The sequence below is a fragment of the Anopheles nili genome, chromosome 2, assembly GCF_943737925.1.
Source record: "Anopheles nili chromosome 2, idAnoNiliSN_F5_01, whole genome shotgun sequence".
NCBI classification, from domain to species: Eukaryota; Metazoa; Arthropoda; class Insecta; order Diptera; family Culicidae; genus Anopheles; species Anopheles nili.
The window spans coordinates 50,103,914-50,121,486 of record NC_071291.1 but is presented as its reverse complement, the minus strand read 5'-3'; the positions used below and the strand labels follow the sequence as shown (position 1 = coordinate 50,121,486).

At 35.6% G+C, this 17,573-nt stretch overlaps 5 protein-coding genes across 5 annotated transcripts; 2 read left to right on the top strand and 3 right to left on the bottom strand.

The window, feature by feature from the left end:
- Nucleotides 1–266: 266 nt before the first annotated feature.
- LOC128720996 (tubulin polyglutamylase complex subunit 2) lies at nt 267–1,229 on the bottom strand. Its single transcript, XM_053814696.1, has 3 exons — nt 1,151–1,229; nt 931–1,098; nt 267–856 (listed from the first exon to the last, which is right to left on the bottom strand). The coding sequence occupies exons 1-3, from the start codon at nt 1,227–1,229 to the stop codon at nt 267–269; spliced, it is 837 nt and encodes a 278-aa protein (XP_053670671.1).
- A 1,352-nt stretch (nt 1,230–2,581) lies between these two features.
- Nucleotides 2,582–4,592, top strand: LOC128721002 (alpha-endosulfine). The gene is made up of 3 exons (XM_053814704.1): nt 2,582–2,668; nt 3,418–3,563; nt 3,631–4,592. The coding sequence occupies exons 2-3, from the start codon at nt 3,495–3,497 to the stop codon at nt 3,943–3,945; spliced, it is 384 nt and encodes a 127-aa protein (XP_053670679.1). The 5' UTR covers nt 2,582–2,668; nt 3,418–3,494; the 3' UTR covers nt 3,946–4,592.
- A 695-nt stretch (nt 4,593–5,287) lies between these two features.
- LOC128720998 (viral IAP-associated factor homolog) lies at nt 5,288–6,344 on the bottom strand. Its single transcript, XM_053814697.1, has 2 exons — nt 6,262–6,344; nt 5,288–6,194 (listed from the first exon to the last, which is right to left on the bottom strand). Exons 1-2 carry the CDS (start codon nt 6,265–6,267, stop codon nt 5,502–5,504), a joined length of 699 nt encoding a protein of 232 aa, XP_053670672.1. The 5' UTR covers nt 6,268–6,344; the 3' UTR covers nt 5,288–5,501.
- An 896-nt stretch (nt 6,345–7,240) lies between these two features.
- On the top strand, nt 7,241–8,391 carry LOC128720999 (protein crossbronx homolog). The gene is made up of 4 exons (XM_053814698.1): nt 7,241–7,308; nt 7,381–7,445; nt 7,511–7,614; nt 7,669–8,391. Exons 1-4 carry the CDS (start codon nt 7,241–7,243, stop codon nt 8,116–8,118), a joined length of 687 nt encoding a protein of 228 aa, XP_053670673.1. The 3' UTR covers nt 8,119–8,391.
- Nucleotides 8,392–8,417: 26 nt separating this feature from the next.
- Nucleotides 8,418–10,484, bottom strand: LOC128725235 (enolase-binding protein-like). The gene is made up of 5 exons (XM_053818964.1): nt 10,347–10,484; nt 10,000–10,275; nt 9,583–9,885; nt 8,839–9,003; nt 8,418–8,765 (listed from the first exon to the last, which is right to left on the bottom strand). The coding sequence occupies exons 1-5, from the start codon at nt 10,482–10,484 to the stop codon at nt 8,418–8,420; spliced, it is 1,230 nt and encodes a 409-aa protein (XP_053674939.1).
- Nucleotides 10,485–17,573: the final 7,089 nt, after the last annotated feature.

Below are 17,573 nucleotides of genomic sequence, written 5' to 3'. Positions count from 1 at the left end.
TTATTTATTTAGTAGTATTGAACATCATCAATTTTATTCTATTTTAGTAAAATAAAAATATGTTTATCACATTTACAAAGTTTGTACATCTCTGTCATTATTCAATAGACATTTTTGCCTAATTTTGTGCTCTTACTCAGGACAACGAAATTTGTTTGTATTCAACCATACCCAATTGAGGCTATAGTACAAATGTACAAACTACCCTAACAATGTTAAATGTTAAATAAGTTATAACTTTCGAGATCAAATATAGTTTGAACGTGTTAATTATTCAGACGCATTTTCTGTGCCTGTCGCGAACACCGTAATTTTGCCCGAAAAACGGTTGGATCTAGCACGTTGTAAGGTGGATTTTCGTTTACACACACAATGTTCTTGAATCTCCTATTATCATTCTTTTCTAGTAAATGTGGAGCCAGTAACAAAAATAACTGTTCCGTCCACGCTGGAAGGCCACAGCTAGAAAAGCATAATTCCCAATACGGTAAGCCCAAATGAGCAATACTCATACGTAGATATTCTGTAAACGATTCGGCCAGAAACTGCCATCGTAATGAATTCGTCTCGAGTAAAAATATTTTGGGACTTGAACATTCCGGTGTTTCGTAAACGAGGCACACTTTGGCTAGATTTGCAATCGTACTAAGCTCAAAAATTTTGCTTCTTGAATTCAAATTAAGATGGTTAAGATGGCTTATATTCATTTCCACATAGTTAGATTGACGTATGATCGGAGGAACCGTGAGAGTTGTATTCGGACTGACCGTTAGGATAGTATCGATATTATCCCTGACAAGAGTAATCTGAATTAAATGAGGAAAATGGATGTGGCCGACACGTCGAATGTCGTTAGCTAGAATGCAATTGTAAACTTTTATCAATAAGGATATATTGTTTGGGGCATTTCCTTAATTCATTTCAACTTACGAGAATATTGATAGCTCCAATAAAAGTTGAATCCATCAGTAGATAAATAGAATCTTTTCATATCATCTGGCAAGTAAACATTGTGTCTAGATTCCCAAGCTGTCACTTGTGCTTTTTCACATGGAAGTCTCTTTTCGAGCGTAACATTTGTTATTCTTGGTATATTATCTAAAAACCAAACGATATGAGAAACAACAACGTAAAATCAATACAAACTTACTCAACACTTTCGCAAGACTCAAAGAAAGATTTTCATAAAACATATCTTCAGTATCGTTTCCGATTTTCAGACTAGCCATTTCACTGGTACGATAAAATAAACTGTTGTCAAAATGTCGAAAATACTCAAACAAACTCTGCATCTACTCATTCGTTGCCACGACAACATACTTGAAACAAAGCTTTGCAATAGCTGATGTTATGATTCGTGGCAATAGTAAATACAACTCATATTGAATTGTATCTTACCGTGGGCAACGCCTAGTAAAGAAGAAGAAGAAGAAGAACTCATATTGAATCTATCTTTATAGGTAAGTTAACACGCAACAACATAAGTACATTTTGAAGTTAAACGATGCTACAAGAGATGCTATTTATTTTAGCAGCTTATATTGAAAAGTAGTGCTTCTTATTTTGAAAGTCATATAAATATGTTTATTAAAGTGAACGTTTGAATGAAATAAAAGAATGATCAATACATTTATATTTTTGGTTTGCAAAATGAATAAATGATTACTTTTAATTTCTTACTTTTCTGATGCTACAACTCTTACAGTCGGGTCTCCGTTATTCTCAGTATTTTTGGCAGGCGCATCAATGTCATCGTCCCATCCTAATTGGAACCTATCATTCCTACTCTGTCCATTTAAAGTTAGGTATGTTCTTTCCATGGATGAAGATCAATTTCAACTGAGATAAAACCAGTATAAAAATAATGAATGAATCGAATCGTACCACCTGGAGTATTTGCATTTGAGACCCTAGCATTTAAATTTTTTAGTTTGTAATGACAAATCAGAACGTGTTTTTCATTGGCCATACCTGCATAAAAAGAAAAGTGCCAATAGGGAATAAGTTAATGGAAAACGTCTTAAGTGGAAAATAAGTACTCGGTTGCGTTGTGTTGACTATTATACAAAACTATTATACATGTCAAAATTCCCACACCTTGAAATTCATCACATGTACCACTTTGGAATTCGAAAAAATATTACCACTATGAGTACCATTGTGCAAGAGAAACTACGTTTAATCAGGGCTGCAACAAACCCTAATAAAAAAGATTATACTTTTTTGATAAAATAATGTATTTGATAAAACACTTCTATTTAAATATAGTATCAATTGAATATGTGTAATCACATTAAGCTTAGGGCTAAGTTCTAATTGAATTTTACAGCATGCATGCAACATTTTCACATCTTAAACATTTGTTGCTCAATTTTCCATAAAATTATAGCTTTATAATTTATAACTAAAATTTAGGTTAAAATTATTTTGCTTGGAATCTTCCATAATTTAGATGAAATATTTACAAATGCAAAAATTATGTTGCATGCATATCAATCGTGATGTTTTCAAGATAGTTCATTGACAGATGCTGGCAGCACTGTAGCTTCAAGCATATTTTGGAATCTGTTCGAGGCCGTCAATAAGTTAACTGCGAGAACTAGAACAAAATTGCGAAAAAGTTACGCGACTGAAGGTTCCTGCTGCGTCTGTTACAGTGCCTTCATTGGTGAGATTTAATGTGCATATCATATCTGTATTCAACATACTATTTGCCTATTACTATTTTGATTATCTAAAATCTGGATGTAAGTAGCCTGTTCAGTAAACAATCAAATGTATGAAGGAAAGCTTACAATGGCATCCATAAACTGCATCCTCCATTATCATTCGTTCGCGTCCTGTGTTACTCCCAGCTGTCGACATTAATAGAAAACAGTTTCAAATAACAAGCTACGGATGCACAAGTGTGCTATAATATATCAGAAATGAACAAGTTTTATCGAAATTATGCATGGGGTTGCAAGAAATATCACTAAAAAATTAGGTTTTGTTGAATTTAGGCACATCATCAGTGACAAAACTACAGATAAGAAGATCGAACGCTTGCTGACAGTATGTCGTTTTGCGACGATAAAAAGGAAAATAGGATTGATCTGATACGTTCCTTCTAATGATTCATTGCCTTCACGATTAAATGCTACCATTCTGGCTATTTAAGAACAAAATTAAATTATCCGTGCAACGATGCTCGTGCTTAAAATGCTGAATGTGTGTTTTGTATTGGGTAAAACGACACAACTTTCAAAAAAATACCAACTATATCAAAATAGTCAAATACTAGTGAAATAGCTTTTAGTTTTTATAAAACAAAAACCTAACCTGAGTTCATACATCATTTATCAAAGATTTTGCTGCGTGGTTTACTATGTGTTCATATTCTCATTATTTGTTATTGTGCTCTATTATCATTCTTAGATAACCACGTCAAAAAATATTCGTATATACTTCACATTCATCAAATATCCAAAAGTTCAGTTCCAACGATTACTATCATGAGTGCTGAAGAGAGCACAGAACAGAAGACTCCTGTTACTGAAGCTTCAGACGAGCAACCGGACGAAGTGAGTAAAATTGACTATAATAAATAAGCCATTGGAAGTCTATTTACTATTATTGTAACTGATCTAGGCAACACAAGAACAACAGTCGGTGAGTGAGCTGGAAAGACAGGAAGAAGAGAAAATGAAAGCCAAATATGGCTCAAACGTAAACATGGTAGGCCCTCGAGGTCTTGGTGGTCATTCAGCATTCCTGCAAAAGCGCTTACAGAAAGGTCAGAAATATTTCGATTCCGGTGATTACCAAATGGCCAAACAAAAAGGTGGAGGAGTGAAGCAGGTGTTTGCAAACAAAGTTCCGACCGGCGAAGCAATACCAACTCCAGAGACCGTTCCAGTTCGAAAAACCTCCATTATTCAAACGTGTAACAAGTTTCAAAGTTAAAAATGTTTGTTTTTTTTTTCTCAAAAATCATTTAAGAATCGAGGTTACAGTTTGTAAGCTAGAAGAATTTATGTATTCTCCTTCCACCGTCGCTTAAATTTCATTCATATTTCACTTTATAGATGTCAAGATGTTCAGGTCTGCGGTATTTTTAACATGAGAATTACATTTTTTCAAAAAAAATCAAATAATTTAGCTCGATTTCTTTGTTTTATCTGTATCACTACTTCTCTACACATTCTTTATACAATGTATTTGCATTTTAAAATGATGCTCCATATTATCTATGGTAAATAATCGTTTCAAATCGGTAGAAAAATCAGGAGATAATGAAATTTATGAAACCTACTTCATTCGGAACATTTCCTTTTTGTGCGTACAGCTGTTTTCAAATCATCCATGTTTATTTGAAATTTACAGTTATATAATACATTTTGGCTGCTTAGTTCATAAAAATACAGCTTTTTGTCATCGGTATTGTTCTTGAATTTGGCAGTGAGTAGTTTATGGGTACTATAATAAAATGTGACATCAGCAATTTACAATAATCCACAAATAATATTATGTGGTGGTTCACTAAATGTACTCATAATGAATATGGCTCGACACTTAAATGTTTCAGTGAACATGAATGAAAATAATAGCAACCGCCCGTTATATATATATATATATATATATATATATATATATATATATATATATATATACATATATATATATATATATATATATATATATATATATATATATATATATATATATATATATATATATATATATATATATATATAACATGCGAGCATATAAAAAAAAGTTAATCATTATATCAGATTGTATTAGAAATAAAATCAGCTGAATTGTTTTTCGCTTGTTCAATGTTTCCTTTCAAGTTATCTAAGATTTCGAAAAGCATGTCAAATTGAACAAGTAAAAGTAGAAACACGTTCATCGGTAGCATATAAATGATATGTAGCAAGTATTTTGATCGGTAAGCGAACTGACCACAGCAATATACTGTTAAAGAAGAAAATACATACATCCGCAAAGGTAATGAAACTCAAACTTAATTATTGCATTTAACATTCAACTGTTTATCTTTTTCTTATCTTCCGTTGAAACTAAGTTGATCATTCGTGTGACGAAAATGGGTTGTCCCTTGCCACGAGTAATATTTTATTGATATATTACTTACTTAATTACATTAATTTAATGCATTTTCTCAATGCTGGTTTTTAATCGTAGCATGATTCAAGGATGAATATAATTAACAGTGAAAATAAGATCCAACATCTGAATTCCTATATCTAGTAAAATTAAGTATTTAAGTAGTCCAGTAATTAAGGGATTAAATATTGTTTTATATTTTGCACAAAATGATAGCATTTATAATCTGTGTCGTTATTTAATACGAAACATTAGCAACCTTACAATTTAGCGGATAAGAAAGAATTATAACGCTTACTTAAGTCCAAAGGCCCATTTCATTCCACCGTATATACTCAAGAAATATATGTTTGTATATCGTTTTAAAGGCCGGTAATGTTACGAAAACGTCCTTACCAGTCGTTGTTGTCTGAAAGCTCGGCAAACATTTTATCTTTGATTTTTTTGGACGCGCGTGGATCATCCTTTATGCGAGTTTCAACTGCTTTGGCTTGTCCTAGCATATATTCTAACTCATCACAAGTTAAATTTGACCCTCCAAGCTCTACTGATCCAATATATTGCTTTTTCAATTGTCCTTCGAAATATATGAATATAGTGGGAACATTGCGTTCTGGATAGTTCGCAATACAGGTGGTAGCTATAGCTCTTACAAACTTTGTCATTGGGAATGCCAAAGCAAGCTGTGTTAGATGTTGATTGATCAAGGCACATAACGGTAATCCTCGACTGTAAAGGTGTAGAACAACGTAAATTCCTTCACCAGCTTTTGTCACTTCATCAACATAGTCTTGTCCAGAAATTTCGCGTACCATACCAAACCGTGCCCTACTAGCCAACGCCTGCATTTCAGCAATACGTTTCTGCCGATACTGCTGCAATACAGCTTCATCTTCCGAATCCTCTAACTCATCTAATTCATCCAAATTTAGTTTTGCCAAATCTTTTTCATTCTGCTTCTCAGATATTGTATTTTCAATCATACCAATAATTTCATCTTCTGTAATTTCTTTTTCCTTTGGTTTTTGGGGTATAATACCTTTCGATCGGAGAATATCATTCCACTCAGTATCTTCGTTGGGGTCCTACACGGTGAGCAAGTAGATCGAACTATTACCACTACTATAAATGGTCAGTATTTGATCAACAAACCTGCATTGCGCTACGTAGAATAACTAAACTTGTAGACACAAAGAGTCGCCGATAGCAATTTATTTTAGGTGACACACGTTTTTTACAGGCTTAGTCGTTCAAAAAATTTGGCGAATGGAGGCTACAGTTACCATGCAATCAAGTCTCATCTGCTTATAAATTTACCCTTTTATGTCTAAAAATATCAAACTGTCACATTTACGTAGATAGTTTTAGATAAATGAAATTTTTGACAGATCTTCTCATTCTATATTGTCTACGTTCGATTCCTCATATCTATATTGTTTGTCTCTAACGTTACTTATCTTATTAACTTTACAAATCAAAAATATGTCTTGTTCTGCTATATTAATTTTGAATAAACAAAAGTATTACAATTAAATCTAAAACTAATACGTCACCCATGCGACCACAAATGATTAGCAATTTGATAGATATTTTATTGAAATAAAACCTAAATAACAAAGAAAACGTACACGTATAATTATGTGACGAATGGGAATGAAGCTTGGAAATGCTTGATTGAGAATTATAATAAGAATTGTTATAACATCAAACTATTATTACATCCTGATACTGAGTTTATTAGGATTGTTACAGAACGAATATTTGAACTACACCAAATAGCTTTCTGTTCATTCGTTTTCGTTACGTTGAATCACTTAATGTCAAAGTTTTTCGTATTCGATTATCCAGGTCCTATATTAGCCTTGACCGGGATTCTGGTTTCTTGGTCAAATTTGACTTGGGTAATCTGTTTGCTTATATTACATATGTCAAATATAGCAAAGAAATAGAGAATAAAAGTCAAAAAGTATGGTTTTGTTTTGATGAACTATTTCAGAGCTATGATGCTTCATACACAGTTTTAGCATGCAAATAACAGTGCAATGAGTTGATGCTTGTATCACAGGGAACGAAAGTACAAATTATCGTTTCGATGATCGAACAGATTGATGATATTTACAAAAATTACAAGATGACAATGGACGTCCACGACAAACTATTAGAAACAGTTCTTCAAGAGTACAAAATTTTAACGGAATAGTTAGTACAACGTTAATAATATGCCCTATAACCACCTTTTTTATAAAATTAAAAAAATGTTTTCCTTTATAGTGAACGGTTACAAAGTGAAGATCTCAGTGGTGTTTACGTAACTCCTTCGTATGAAAATCCTTTCTGTGAGTTGAAAATACCTTCATATAATTTACACTTCTTAAATCATTATTATTCTTCACCATTCCAGTATGGTTCGGAGTCATATTCGTACGTGTTGGAATATACAAAGATGGAATATTTCGATTTACTATTACTCTTCCCAGCAAATTTCCAAACGATAACACAGTGCCGGTATGTATCTAACATTAATTGCGGCCTTTTTAATATCATGATTGTGTATTTTAGCTTTTAACATTTCAAAGCGAAATGTTCCATCCACTAATTCACCCTGAAGATGGAGTAGTCGAACTGTCCGATGCATTTCCTAAGTGGCATGCTGGAGATAATCATGTCTGGCAATTGCTCAAGTTTGTGCAGTTTATCTTCCATAACGTAGAAAATTGTATAATCCAGCCCGAAAATGTTCCCAACAATGATGCCTATGAATTAATGATGGAAAATCGTGCCGATTTTTTGCAGCGTGTAGAACAATGTATTGAGGACAGTCAACAGAAATTGTACGATCAGCCTTCGGAACTCGATCGTAACTACATATGTTTCGATCGTTTTAATCCGGAAGTACATGGGCCAGTGTTAGAATCGATGAAGCAAAGCAAATGTGCTGAAGTATCGACACCTCCTTCGTCTGGATTGTCTTGGGTTCGGAAAGGTATATATCAGCCTATGAGTAAATAATTTTTATTAACGTAAAACGTGACGTTGACGTGAAAGGTGTGTGTCGTTTTAAATATAGAGAATCAGTTGCATTATGTTAGAGAAACACAGAGTACTTTAGTTGAATAATTTTAATGTTTTATTCTAACTTCAAACAGACGTTGCGAGTCATAGGGCAATTTAGTATATTAACTAATACTTGTGAATGCTGTAACGGATGTGCTAATTAAATGCGTAAGGCACTACAAAGCTTTTAACATAAATAAAACATTCAATGATTATTATTTTGCATAACAGTCCATATAGTCTTGAAAGCAACATTACGTTCGAGTATACTTTCCAATGTGTAATCGTTTAGCTCGACGGTTGGCGATAACGCGCCTAATTATATCAATAAGTGCAATTCCAAGAACAGAAAAGAAAAGCACTGCGGCACCGATAGCCACGTTGCGGAATCCAGGATACGCTTGACCAATGTCTAGCTCACTAATATGAATATGGATGTTTTCCGGTTTTGCAACAATTCCTTTTGAAAATACCGGTTCTTTGTCCGCAATGGCATTCTTCACATTACTACCAGGGAGCGCTGATTGTGATGTTGGTTGTTCGAATATTTTTACGGCTAGTGCATATTCTACGTGAGTTTCGATTAGTTTGGTTTCAACCACCTAAAATTATCATGAATAAATTCAGCTGTACCCCAATCCATTCGTAATCTAGTAATATTAAATTATAAATTACCGCAGCTTCAATCGATGAAAGAGATTTTGACCAGCCGTAGCCTTCCTCGTCAGTGTATACAGTGATCAATTTAGCGCGAAATTCTCGGTAATCTCGGCTTTCAGATCCAATTACGGTAATATTTATTGTTGAATAAGGACTCATATATCGAATACCGTTAATAGTCTGAAACGTAAGATAATAATTCTGGAGTAGAAATTTTGACCTAACAACCTGCATGTTCCAAGGGTGATGTGTGAATCTTATTTGAATCTTAGTTAAGAATTACATGAAGCATACATGCAATAGCATTGTTGCATATAAAACTAGATTTTGTTCAAAAAACTACATTCATAATTTGCATCTAAAAGTCAATTCAACGAATTAAAAAAAAAGGAATCAGACTTTTAAGTACATAAAATAGAAAATAGATTGTCTGAAAGAAGATACTACAGATCATCCATTGAAACTATTTCCTTTAATGTTGAATGCTCAATGGTATTGACAACATTGAACAGCAAAATTATTGATGGATTCATATAAAGTATCAACATATGGTTAGCAACAATATGACAATTTCATACACCTTGAAATATCTATCAACCCGCCAAATGGCTGTAAAATCATCAGTAGAGTTTTACGGTCATTTGCAGAACATCCCTTAAAGATAAGAACATATACAGGTACTATATAGGAGATATAATCATCACACGAACATAGGCAAAACATACATATAAAAAAACAGGTTGCGTAACGCATGCCTACCTTAAAGTTCCGGTTATAATAAGTTTCTCCAGCAATCAGTTTGTAAGCTTCCAATTTGCCGCGGAAAACTGACAAGGGAAGCCCATGATTTACTGTTGCCGGTAACGTGTATTCGATTCGCGTGTCGGCCAAATACGAAATATCCTGATCGACGTACCTATAAGTCGGTTCACGATTTTTTAACGTTGCGTATGCAAGTATAGGTGATCCAAGGTGGGTAGAGTTTGTCCATTTTTTATAAACCATATCACGCAACTCATACCGCTCAGGAAACTTTTCGGCTAACAACAAGATTGACCCTTCCTATTGATCGTAAAGAAGCAGGTAAATTCCGTATTGGAAGCAATAACCGAAAAAAAAATCAAATAATATTTTATGGTCGATGCATAATGTCGTAATGTTTTCCAGTTTACTTACTACAACACCGCTAGAGGTACTACATAACTTCGTTGTTGCGTCATACCTGCAGTAGTCAGCAAAGTCTACATCTCCAGCACCTTTACCTAGATAATGCTTAGAAGATCCGATCTCAGCAAGATTTCCGAAATTTCCGACGGGGATCCATAATAACACCTCGGAAATGTCGTTGCCACATAGATTTTCAACCGTACGGTCGCTATTCTCATTGCTGAGCGATTTTATGCCGATGCTTAACAAAGATGAATTTGTGCCACATATTTCTGACAATAAGGACTATGTAAACATCTATGTTAACACTTTGGTCGGATTTCTGTGAACTTTTTTGTGGCATCAGAGCTTCTTACCTGTACGTTTACTTCTAGCCTACTATTTATAAGAAACTGCTTATTTTCACTTGAAGAAGAAATTTTAGGTACAAATAAAAATAATAAAACAATGGTCAATAAGTATAGTTGACCAGCGCTAGTGCTAGTTAGAGTCATCGTGGGCACTAGTGGATGTGCACTGTAACTTCTGTAAACCAGGTACCGTAATGCAGTGTACTGTTTCTATGGATTGACTGACAGGGCTTCAATCCTGAATGGACACACAAGCTAAAAAATAGAAAATTTTTGGTTTTCAGCCTACGGCACTAAGGTAGTAAATGGCGCACTGTTATCTATCCATAGCGCATGTACGGATCTAACGAACCTTCTTACTACAAACCAAAAATCCGCAGCAAATGATATTGACCTAACGCACGCGTTATCGACAAATGAAGAACGATTAATCCTACCGCACTGATAACACGATATGGTGTCCCATAAAAAAATCCATGCAAAGCGAAATGCAACACCAATGATGAGCTAGGTGTGAATACAGTGATGTCTATATTTTATTTTTAAATCTTTTGTCAACTTTTCTGGCTACGCAATGTGCGCCTGCAAATCACGTTGCTTCACTCTATGACCAAATCAACGAGCCTGATGAACACGGTTGCTAGTGAAGGACTTTTTGCTGGCGCTTTGAGTTATGATTGCGAAAAAAATAATCAGAATGACCACTTCAAATCTACAGCACCCAATAGTATCTGATGTGTGCAGCACATTAGATTTAAAGATTAACAATGCAAACGCAGCTACCACTTGAGCGATGTGCCAATTCTATATTGCTCCGAATGTTGTGTAACGTTACACATGCGGACTACTTATGCGTTATGCTACATTACTCAGTACAGCAATGAATTCTCTAAAATTTGAAATATAAATCCTTAAATTGATCATAGAATGAAATGCTTGTTGGCATCAACGTGTTAGAATAACAACTCTCAAATTCGTAGGGAATCTATTCCTTCGCATACGGTTGCACCCAGCTTATCAGCTTTCACGTGAAGGTTTAACGAATATAGGGGAAACAATTATCACCATCGATGGTTGTCGGGTGACGTTGATGAGTTATAAAACTTATGGGTCAATATGTCTGAAACCCCGTGCCATTTCAATCTTCGTTTGGGGCTAAGTGACGTACAATCGATAAGCGGTCGGTAGGTTTGAACACATGCGGCAAGGTAATTATGAAGCAGGATCATACCACGCTCCCCAAGCGCATGATGACCGGAAGAACACTTATTGATAATTTATTACCCTCTGTGAGACATTTATTTTGCGTAACATCATAGTGATGTAGAAAGTAGATATGATAACCAGTTACGAAAAATGTGCATCGGTGTAATGTTTGCATGGTTATGTTGACAATTTCTGAAATGATAATGGGAGTAGACCAACCCCTGATAACAAATATGAATGGATCGTGTATCTATAGAAGCATTTAGATTTAAATTATGTTGACATCAATGATTCAACTGTAAGAGTCTTCTTCTTGTTCTTTTAATATGTTATTTATTAACTGTTTCATTCTAAGGCTATTTGAAATTCTTCTATTCTGTGCGATGCAAAACGGGAGAACGTAGCGTGTTTGCCTTAAATATATTTTATACGACTAAAAGTTGTTCTACATTCATTGAAGCATTGAATTTATATACTATGGTATGCATTATCCTGATATTTGTAGGGATTTTGAACATTTAATTCACCGTTCGTTTCGGCACCATCTGTAATCAGATTATTTAGCAACAAAAGGAAAAAAAACTTATGTATAAATGATACTTGTGTGTAATTTGCATTACCATCAAACGAAACTAACATTAATATTTCTATATTTTTAGCATGTATTAATAACTCCTTCCCTTTTTACAATAAGTGACATGAAAAACTTGATTACAGGTACAACAGGAAACATAGTATTGGTTCAGCTAGTATCAGCTAACACAGTCAATCTAAGAGCTACGAAGACGATCTGACGAGTGATTTTTACCGTAAGATTGTAAAACGTACATGATTTTTGCAGATATAACTTGTGATTATCCTATTATGCTTATTATGTGCTGCTACCGTAGTAGATGGGCTTCCGTTTCACAACACGCTCAAACACACGAATGCTTCTTGGTTCAAATCTCGATTGAGTCTCCCCCCGTACTCAAGATCGACCATTCGAGTACATGAAAATTCTCAATTCATAGAAAGCCTTAACAAGACAGGTCTTGACTATACATCGGTTGTTGAGCCATTTATGAATAATAGGTGTTTAATCTTGTGCCTAAAGTTGATTAGATGCCAAGCACCATATCCTTGGGCTATTGGTGAAATATGTTATATAGAACATAAAAAGACATGAACTCAATGTTAACAGAACATCGATACATCAATCACAAATTTTTATCGAAAACGATAAACATTTGCTCCACTCTGTATAGAACGTGCTATATAAAAGAGTGTCATAGAAGAAAAGTTAGATTTTATTTTATGGTTGGCTCGCCAATCCGACAGACCAATTGCCAAAGAATATTTTCAAGATATGTAAGAGAGCTTTAATTCTAAAACTGGTAGTATTGTACATTGGAAATTAATTCTTATGAATGAGTAGCAGCTATGAGTTACTTCAATCAGCTTGCAGCAGCAAAGGTACTGTTTTATTAGTAATCGTTCAACCACCAACTGACCAAGAAGTCTAAGCAAAGGATAAAAGGATAAAAGTGCCTATTATCGAAACAAAAGAGAGTAGATCTCTGACCAATCGTATTTGGAATTGATCGGCACCTTCAGGAGTTATCGAATGACAAAACGAACACAGGCTACATTAGTAGAAAACCCCAATACATTAATGAAATGCGAAAAGACATAAATTAGTTGCTGAACAATAAGGCATAAAAAAAATAGTGGCTGAACTAATTATGAATTTAGATACAGCACACTTACGAGAAATTATATAAATTATTCGCTGAGGGCTGTGATAGGGACGGAAATCAATGCCTTGCGGTTAGAGTCGCTACGATAATATGAGCTGTAAGGTAGCCTCAATGCATTCTTACTACTCCTTGAAAAGAGTTAAAAGAAGCATATGGGCAAAATTTCAGTCAAGTAAGTCGGTTTATTTCATGTAGGAGAGTTGTATGGCTGAATACACACGTGTGTCGTGGATCGCTCGCAGAACGGCTACCCACAAACTTGTGACAAGGAACCCATACAGGATAGCTCCATATGTCCTGGTCACAAAACAGTAACCTTTGGTTTGGAGCAAAAGAAAAAAGTGCACCAAAACAAATAAGTGCATATCTAAGGTGGTCTGCTATCGAAATACGGATCGGAATCTTATAAGCTACTACCCACAGATTTTCTCATGGTGCGCTCAGTATTTTGAAAAAAAAAATGTAACCAGTTTAACAAACAGTTAGAAGTAATATATGATGTAAATGATGTCATGTCTTAGCAATGATTTGCCTCTGAGACATGAACACTGTCTAAATTGTACGAAACCGTCTAACCTTAGACGTGCTTAAGACGAAGATGGTCAGAACGATTTTTAACCCTGTATGTGTAGAAGGACATTGACTAGCGTATAGAAAATCATGTTATGTTGGGAATTAAACTCCTCTGGCTCCGATAGGCTGGTCATGTTATTTAAAATGGCACAGGAATACTCGACTCGTAAATCCCTTTTTGTTCTGCATATTCGGACAGAAGAGATATGGTAGGCTCAAATTTATATAGAACAGTGTTGTCAAACTCATTTTGGATCGTGGGCCGGTTGGTAAACAAAAATGATCGTGCGGACCAACATTAAAAAAATCGCTTCTTTGTTGTAAAACCTACCTGACTACTTATTATGCCTGACTGTTCTTCATGATTTAATATAATAGTTACACGAGGCGTAATTCATACCAGATATATGAAATGTATTCCTACAATTTGCAAGCTTCACAACAAACTAAACAAAATCAAAATTAAGTACTACAATTTTTCGTGTAAAAATCTCCTTTTTTGATCAAAAATACTTAAACTCAAATTAAGTTGTTTTACACTGATAGTAACTTTTCGAACTTAGTTCAAATTGTTTGAAATTACAAAGAATTTTTTTAACATATTTCAATGCAGCATAGCGATTGTTATACAGGGGAAAATGTTATCCACACGAACATACGGGTTTTAATATCCTGAGTGTTGCTTGGAGATCTATTACTAACCGAGATACCAAAACGTGCTCAATCATGCGCAGAGCGCGAGAGAGAAAGAGAGCGAGAGGGAAAGAGAATTAAACGATGTGTTTGCAATTGTACTAAGCTTTGCATTAAACATGCAAACCTTCTAAAACTGCTGCTGTTAACAGAATGAAATAACTTGGTGTCACTGTCATAACTTCCTTCAGAAAATAAGAATTTGTTGTAGCTTCAGGAAGTGTGTAATGCGTGCTATACAAAAATGTGAAAAGCGAAAATGTGAATGCGTGCCTATGTGAAAAGGGGAGCAAGCGTGTCAGCTCAGAAGAGCTTTACGAGCTTTTAAATCAAGGCTCTTCTTTTTCTTTTACATGGTCCGCTCACAGTTGGTCACGTCGTGCTAACATGGCCTTCACCAAAGAACTCAGCTTGCTTTTTTCATGCGCCTTACTCACAAATACCGTCAAAGACAGTCCGTAGTATCCCGATGGAAGACAGGGAGGACATTTGATATTCTCCACCCTTATTGTCCAAGAGCCAAGACCATAGACTACCGGAAATACCGAGGTGCGATATATTCTGCATTTCGTGTCTTGATGGAGTCTTCTAGGTCATAGAAATTGACGATGCATATAGCAGGCACGATTTTTCTAAGCAATGCTCCTGCCAAGCTAACAGAGCTCCTCAACTATATCTAGATCGTCGCCGTTAATTGATACTTTGCTTCTCATGCTTCTATCCAATTCCGAACCACCGGCAAGCATGTCCAATGATGTCTATGCCATCTGCAAAGCCAAGGAATCTTAGTCCCCGGTGAGATTCTAACGTTATTATTTTCATTTATTTATGGACGGCCAGGCCGTATTTAGGTTTGTATAGTTATTTGTGAACTGAAAGGCTTTTCCTCCCAACAGCCGCTGAGAGCCCTACTCTGTTGGTTTTTGAAGTGACATGTAACATGTTGGTTCTGTGACATGTAACGCTGGTAAGCTTCGGTAGATTTTTGAGAACCGTTACGAAAGTAGTTACTTGTGAAGATTCTTTCACCTATTCGTCGGATTCAATCTGCGTCACCTCAAAGTTCATCATCAAAGATTCTAACGTCTCCGACAGCATATTCGATACTCTCACCGTGCACTGCTTGCCATTCAAAGTGGCCCTTAATGTATGGTATAATAAGCTGCCTTGAAGTCGATGAATAGGTGGGTTTGGTTCTCGCGGCATTTCTTGAGGGTCTGCCGTAGATTTGGACAGTGATGAATTATCCTAGAACAAATCCAGTTAGATTGCTTGCAACGAAATTTGTGGCAAGAGGTGCTAGTCTGCAGCAGAGAATTCAAAACAGGATCTTATATGCGGCATTAAGGACTGTGAAGGCACAGAAGTAGCCCTTTTCGTATGACACTCTGTTTCCATTCTTCCGGCATTTCCACGTGTTTATTCTTATAATCAACCAATGCGAGATACCCGTAAGCTTCGCCGCTTCCATCCAGAAGAGCTCGGTAGCTTTAACATGAAGGTTCTCAGATTTCTCCTTTATAGGCTGAGAAATGCCTTCTATCGATGAGAACTTGGTTAATCAGGGAATATGTCTGCTGTGGTAATATCCAGGTGTGGCTGAAACGAGGCGTGGCCTGGAAGAAGTAACAGCGGATAGTCATGTGCTTGGAGAAGAAAAAATTTGTAGGCCGGAGGCTGTTATCGTCAATCAGCTGGTGGACGATGAATCTTCCTATCGTTGATTTACATGCTCCCGTCAATAGCAGTTTTGTTGTGGTGTTGTGGGCAATGGTTGCAATCTTTTTACAACTGCGTATAAAAGCTGTTCTTCTCGTCATCGCTTCTGGTAAAATTGAAGAACTTGCCACGAGTCCTCGGTTTGCACATACGTTCATTGTTCGAGCACCAAGCCGTTCCGTACCTGACTCCACCACTTTGGTAAATCATACGGTCGGTGCAGTATGAGAGCTCTATGATTCCCTTCCACCGCGACGCGACCCAACGCGACTAAGGCGAAGCCCCAAGCCCTCACTTCATCCACAAGTATTCGGGTACTTCTTACTTCGGTACTTCGGGATGTGACTGATCGGAAGTTCCATGTCCCGAATTTGTAGTCGTGTGTCTAGTTTCCGTTGGGTAGATCGGTCACATTGTTTGGTTTTGTAGCAGCCTCATGATAATTTGCTTAAAGTTTTACCAGTATAACCAGTTTCCTCTATTTCCCAAGGAGTATTTGGGTATTCCCGTATACCTATGCTCAGTTGTAGGGTGAATACTGTTACCGCTCTACACGCCGGTGATGTATTAAATAAGAGTAAAGCTAGGAGAGTATGTGTATCCTTCTATAGAAGGCGTCAGATCCGGATCCGTACCGGAAATGTGTAGCTATACAACTGTCCATAAAGCCTAAGTAAATCAACAGTCAAATGAAAAGAATGATTTACGAACTTATAAGTTAAGGTATTCGAATCCAAAAACTTTGAGAAACTTTGAGTTACTACTTGAGCTGGATTCAAATTCTTGTCTAACTAAAGCAGATAACAATGAGATAGCGATAATTTTTATAAAATAATCTTCTTGTAGGATGCTCACCCAAGAAAATGAAAGAACTCCATGTTTATATTTTAATGATTATTTTTAACATAAATTTACATAACTAAAAGCAGAGAATTCTAATTTCTATTTTTTATCGCTATTTTGCTTATGGTTAGAGCTTCTTCTTCTTCTTAGATAGTTCAATCACCGTCAACGGTCAATGCCTGCCTTGCTAAGGCTTTCTATAATCTTTAGTTTTCACGTAACTGGATAGTCAGTCTTGCTTGTGGGGAAGGCTCAGTCAAGATTTGAACCCGATACTATCGTGTGTTTGTGTCGCACCTCTACGCGATAGTAAAAAAACATACTCCTAGAAATTAAAAAGTCTAAATTTATTTATATTTAAATATTCTTTTAAATTTTAAAACTTAGTTTTGTTTTCATATAATGAGCTCCGCAAATCGCTAAAGGGAAATTTGAACTCTTCATCATTCGGTATTTTTAT

Coding starts and splice junctions, on each gene's coding strand:
- LOC128725235 (XM_053818964.1), bottom strand. CDS start 10,484: ATGACTCTAACTAGCACTAGCGCTGGTCAACTATACTTATTGACCATT. Junction 9,004..9,582: donor ATTATAACCGGAACTTTAAG/GTAGGCATGCGT, acceptor CTTACGTTTCAG/ACTATTAACGGTATTCGATA. Junction 8,766..8,838: donor TTTCATCGATTGAAGCTGCG/GTAATTTATAAT, acceptor TGATAATTTTAG/GTGGTTGAAACCAAACTAAT.
- LOC128720999 (XM_053814698.1), top strand. CDS start 7,241: ATGACAATGGACGTCCACGACAAACTATTAGAAACAGTTCTTCAAGAG. Junction 7,309..7,380: donor TACAAAATTTTAACGGAATA/GTTAGTACAACG, acceptor TTTCCTTTATAG/TGAACGGTTACAAAGTGAAG. Junction 7,446..7,510: donor TTCGTATGAAAATCCTTTCT/GTGAGTTGAAAA, acceptor TCACCATTCCAG/TATGGTTCGGAGTCATATTC.
- LOC128721002 (XM_053814704.1), top strand. CDS start 3,495: ATGAGTGCTGAAGAGAGCACAGAACAGAAGACTCCTGTTACTGAAGCT. Junction 3,564..3,630: donor CAGACGAGCAACCGGACGAA/GTGAGTAAAATT, acceptor TAACTGATCTAG/GCAACACAAGAACAACAGTC.
- LOC128720996 (XM_053814696.1), bottom strand. CDS start 1,229: ATGGCTAGTCTGAAAATCGGAAACGATACTGAAGATATGTTTTATGAA. Junction 1,099..1,150: donor GAGTCTTGCGAAAGTGTTGA/GTAAGTTTGTAT, acceptor TTTGGTTTTTAG/ATAATATACCAAGAATAACA. Junction 857..930: donor TTGGAGCTATCAATATTCTC/GTAAGTTGAAAT, acceptor ATTGCATTCTAG/CTAACGACATTCGACGTGTC.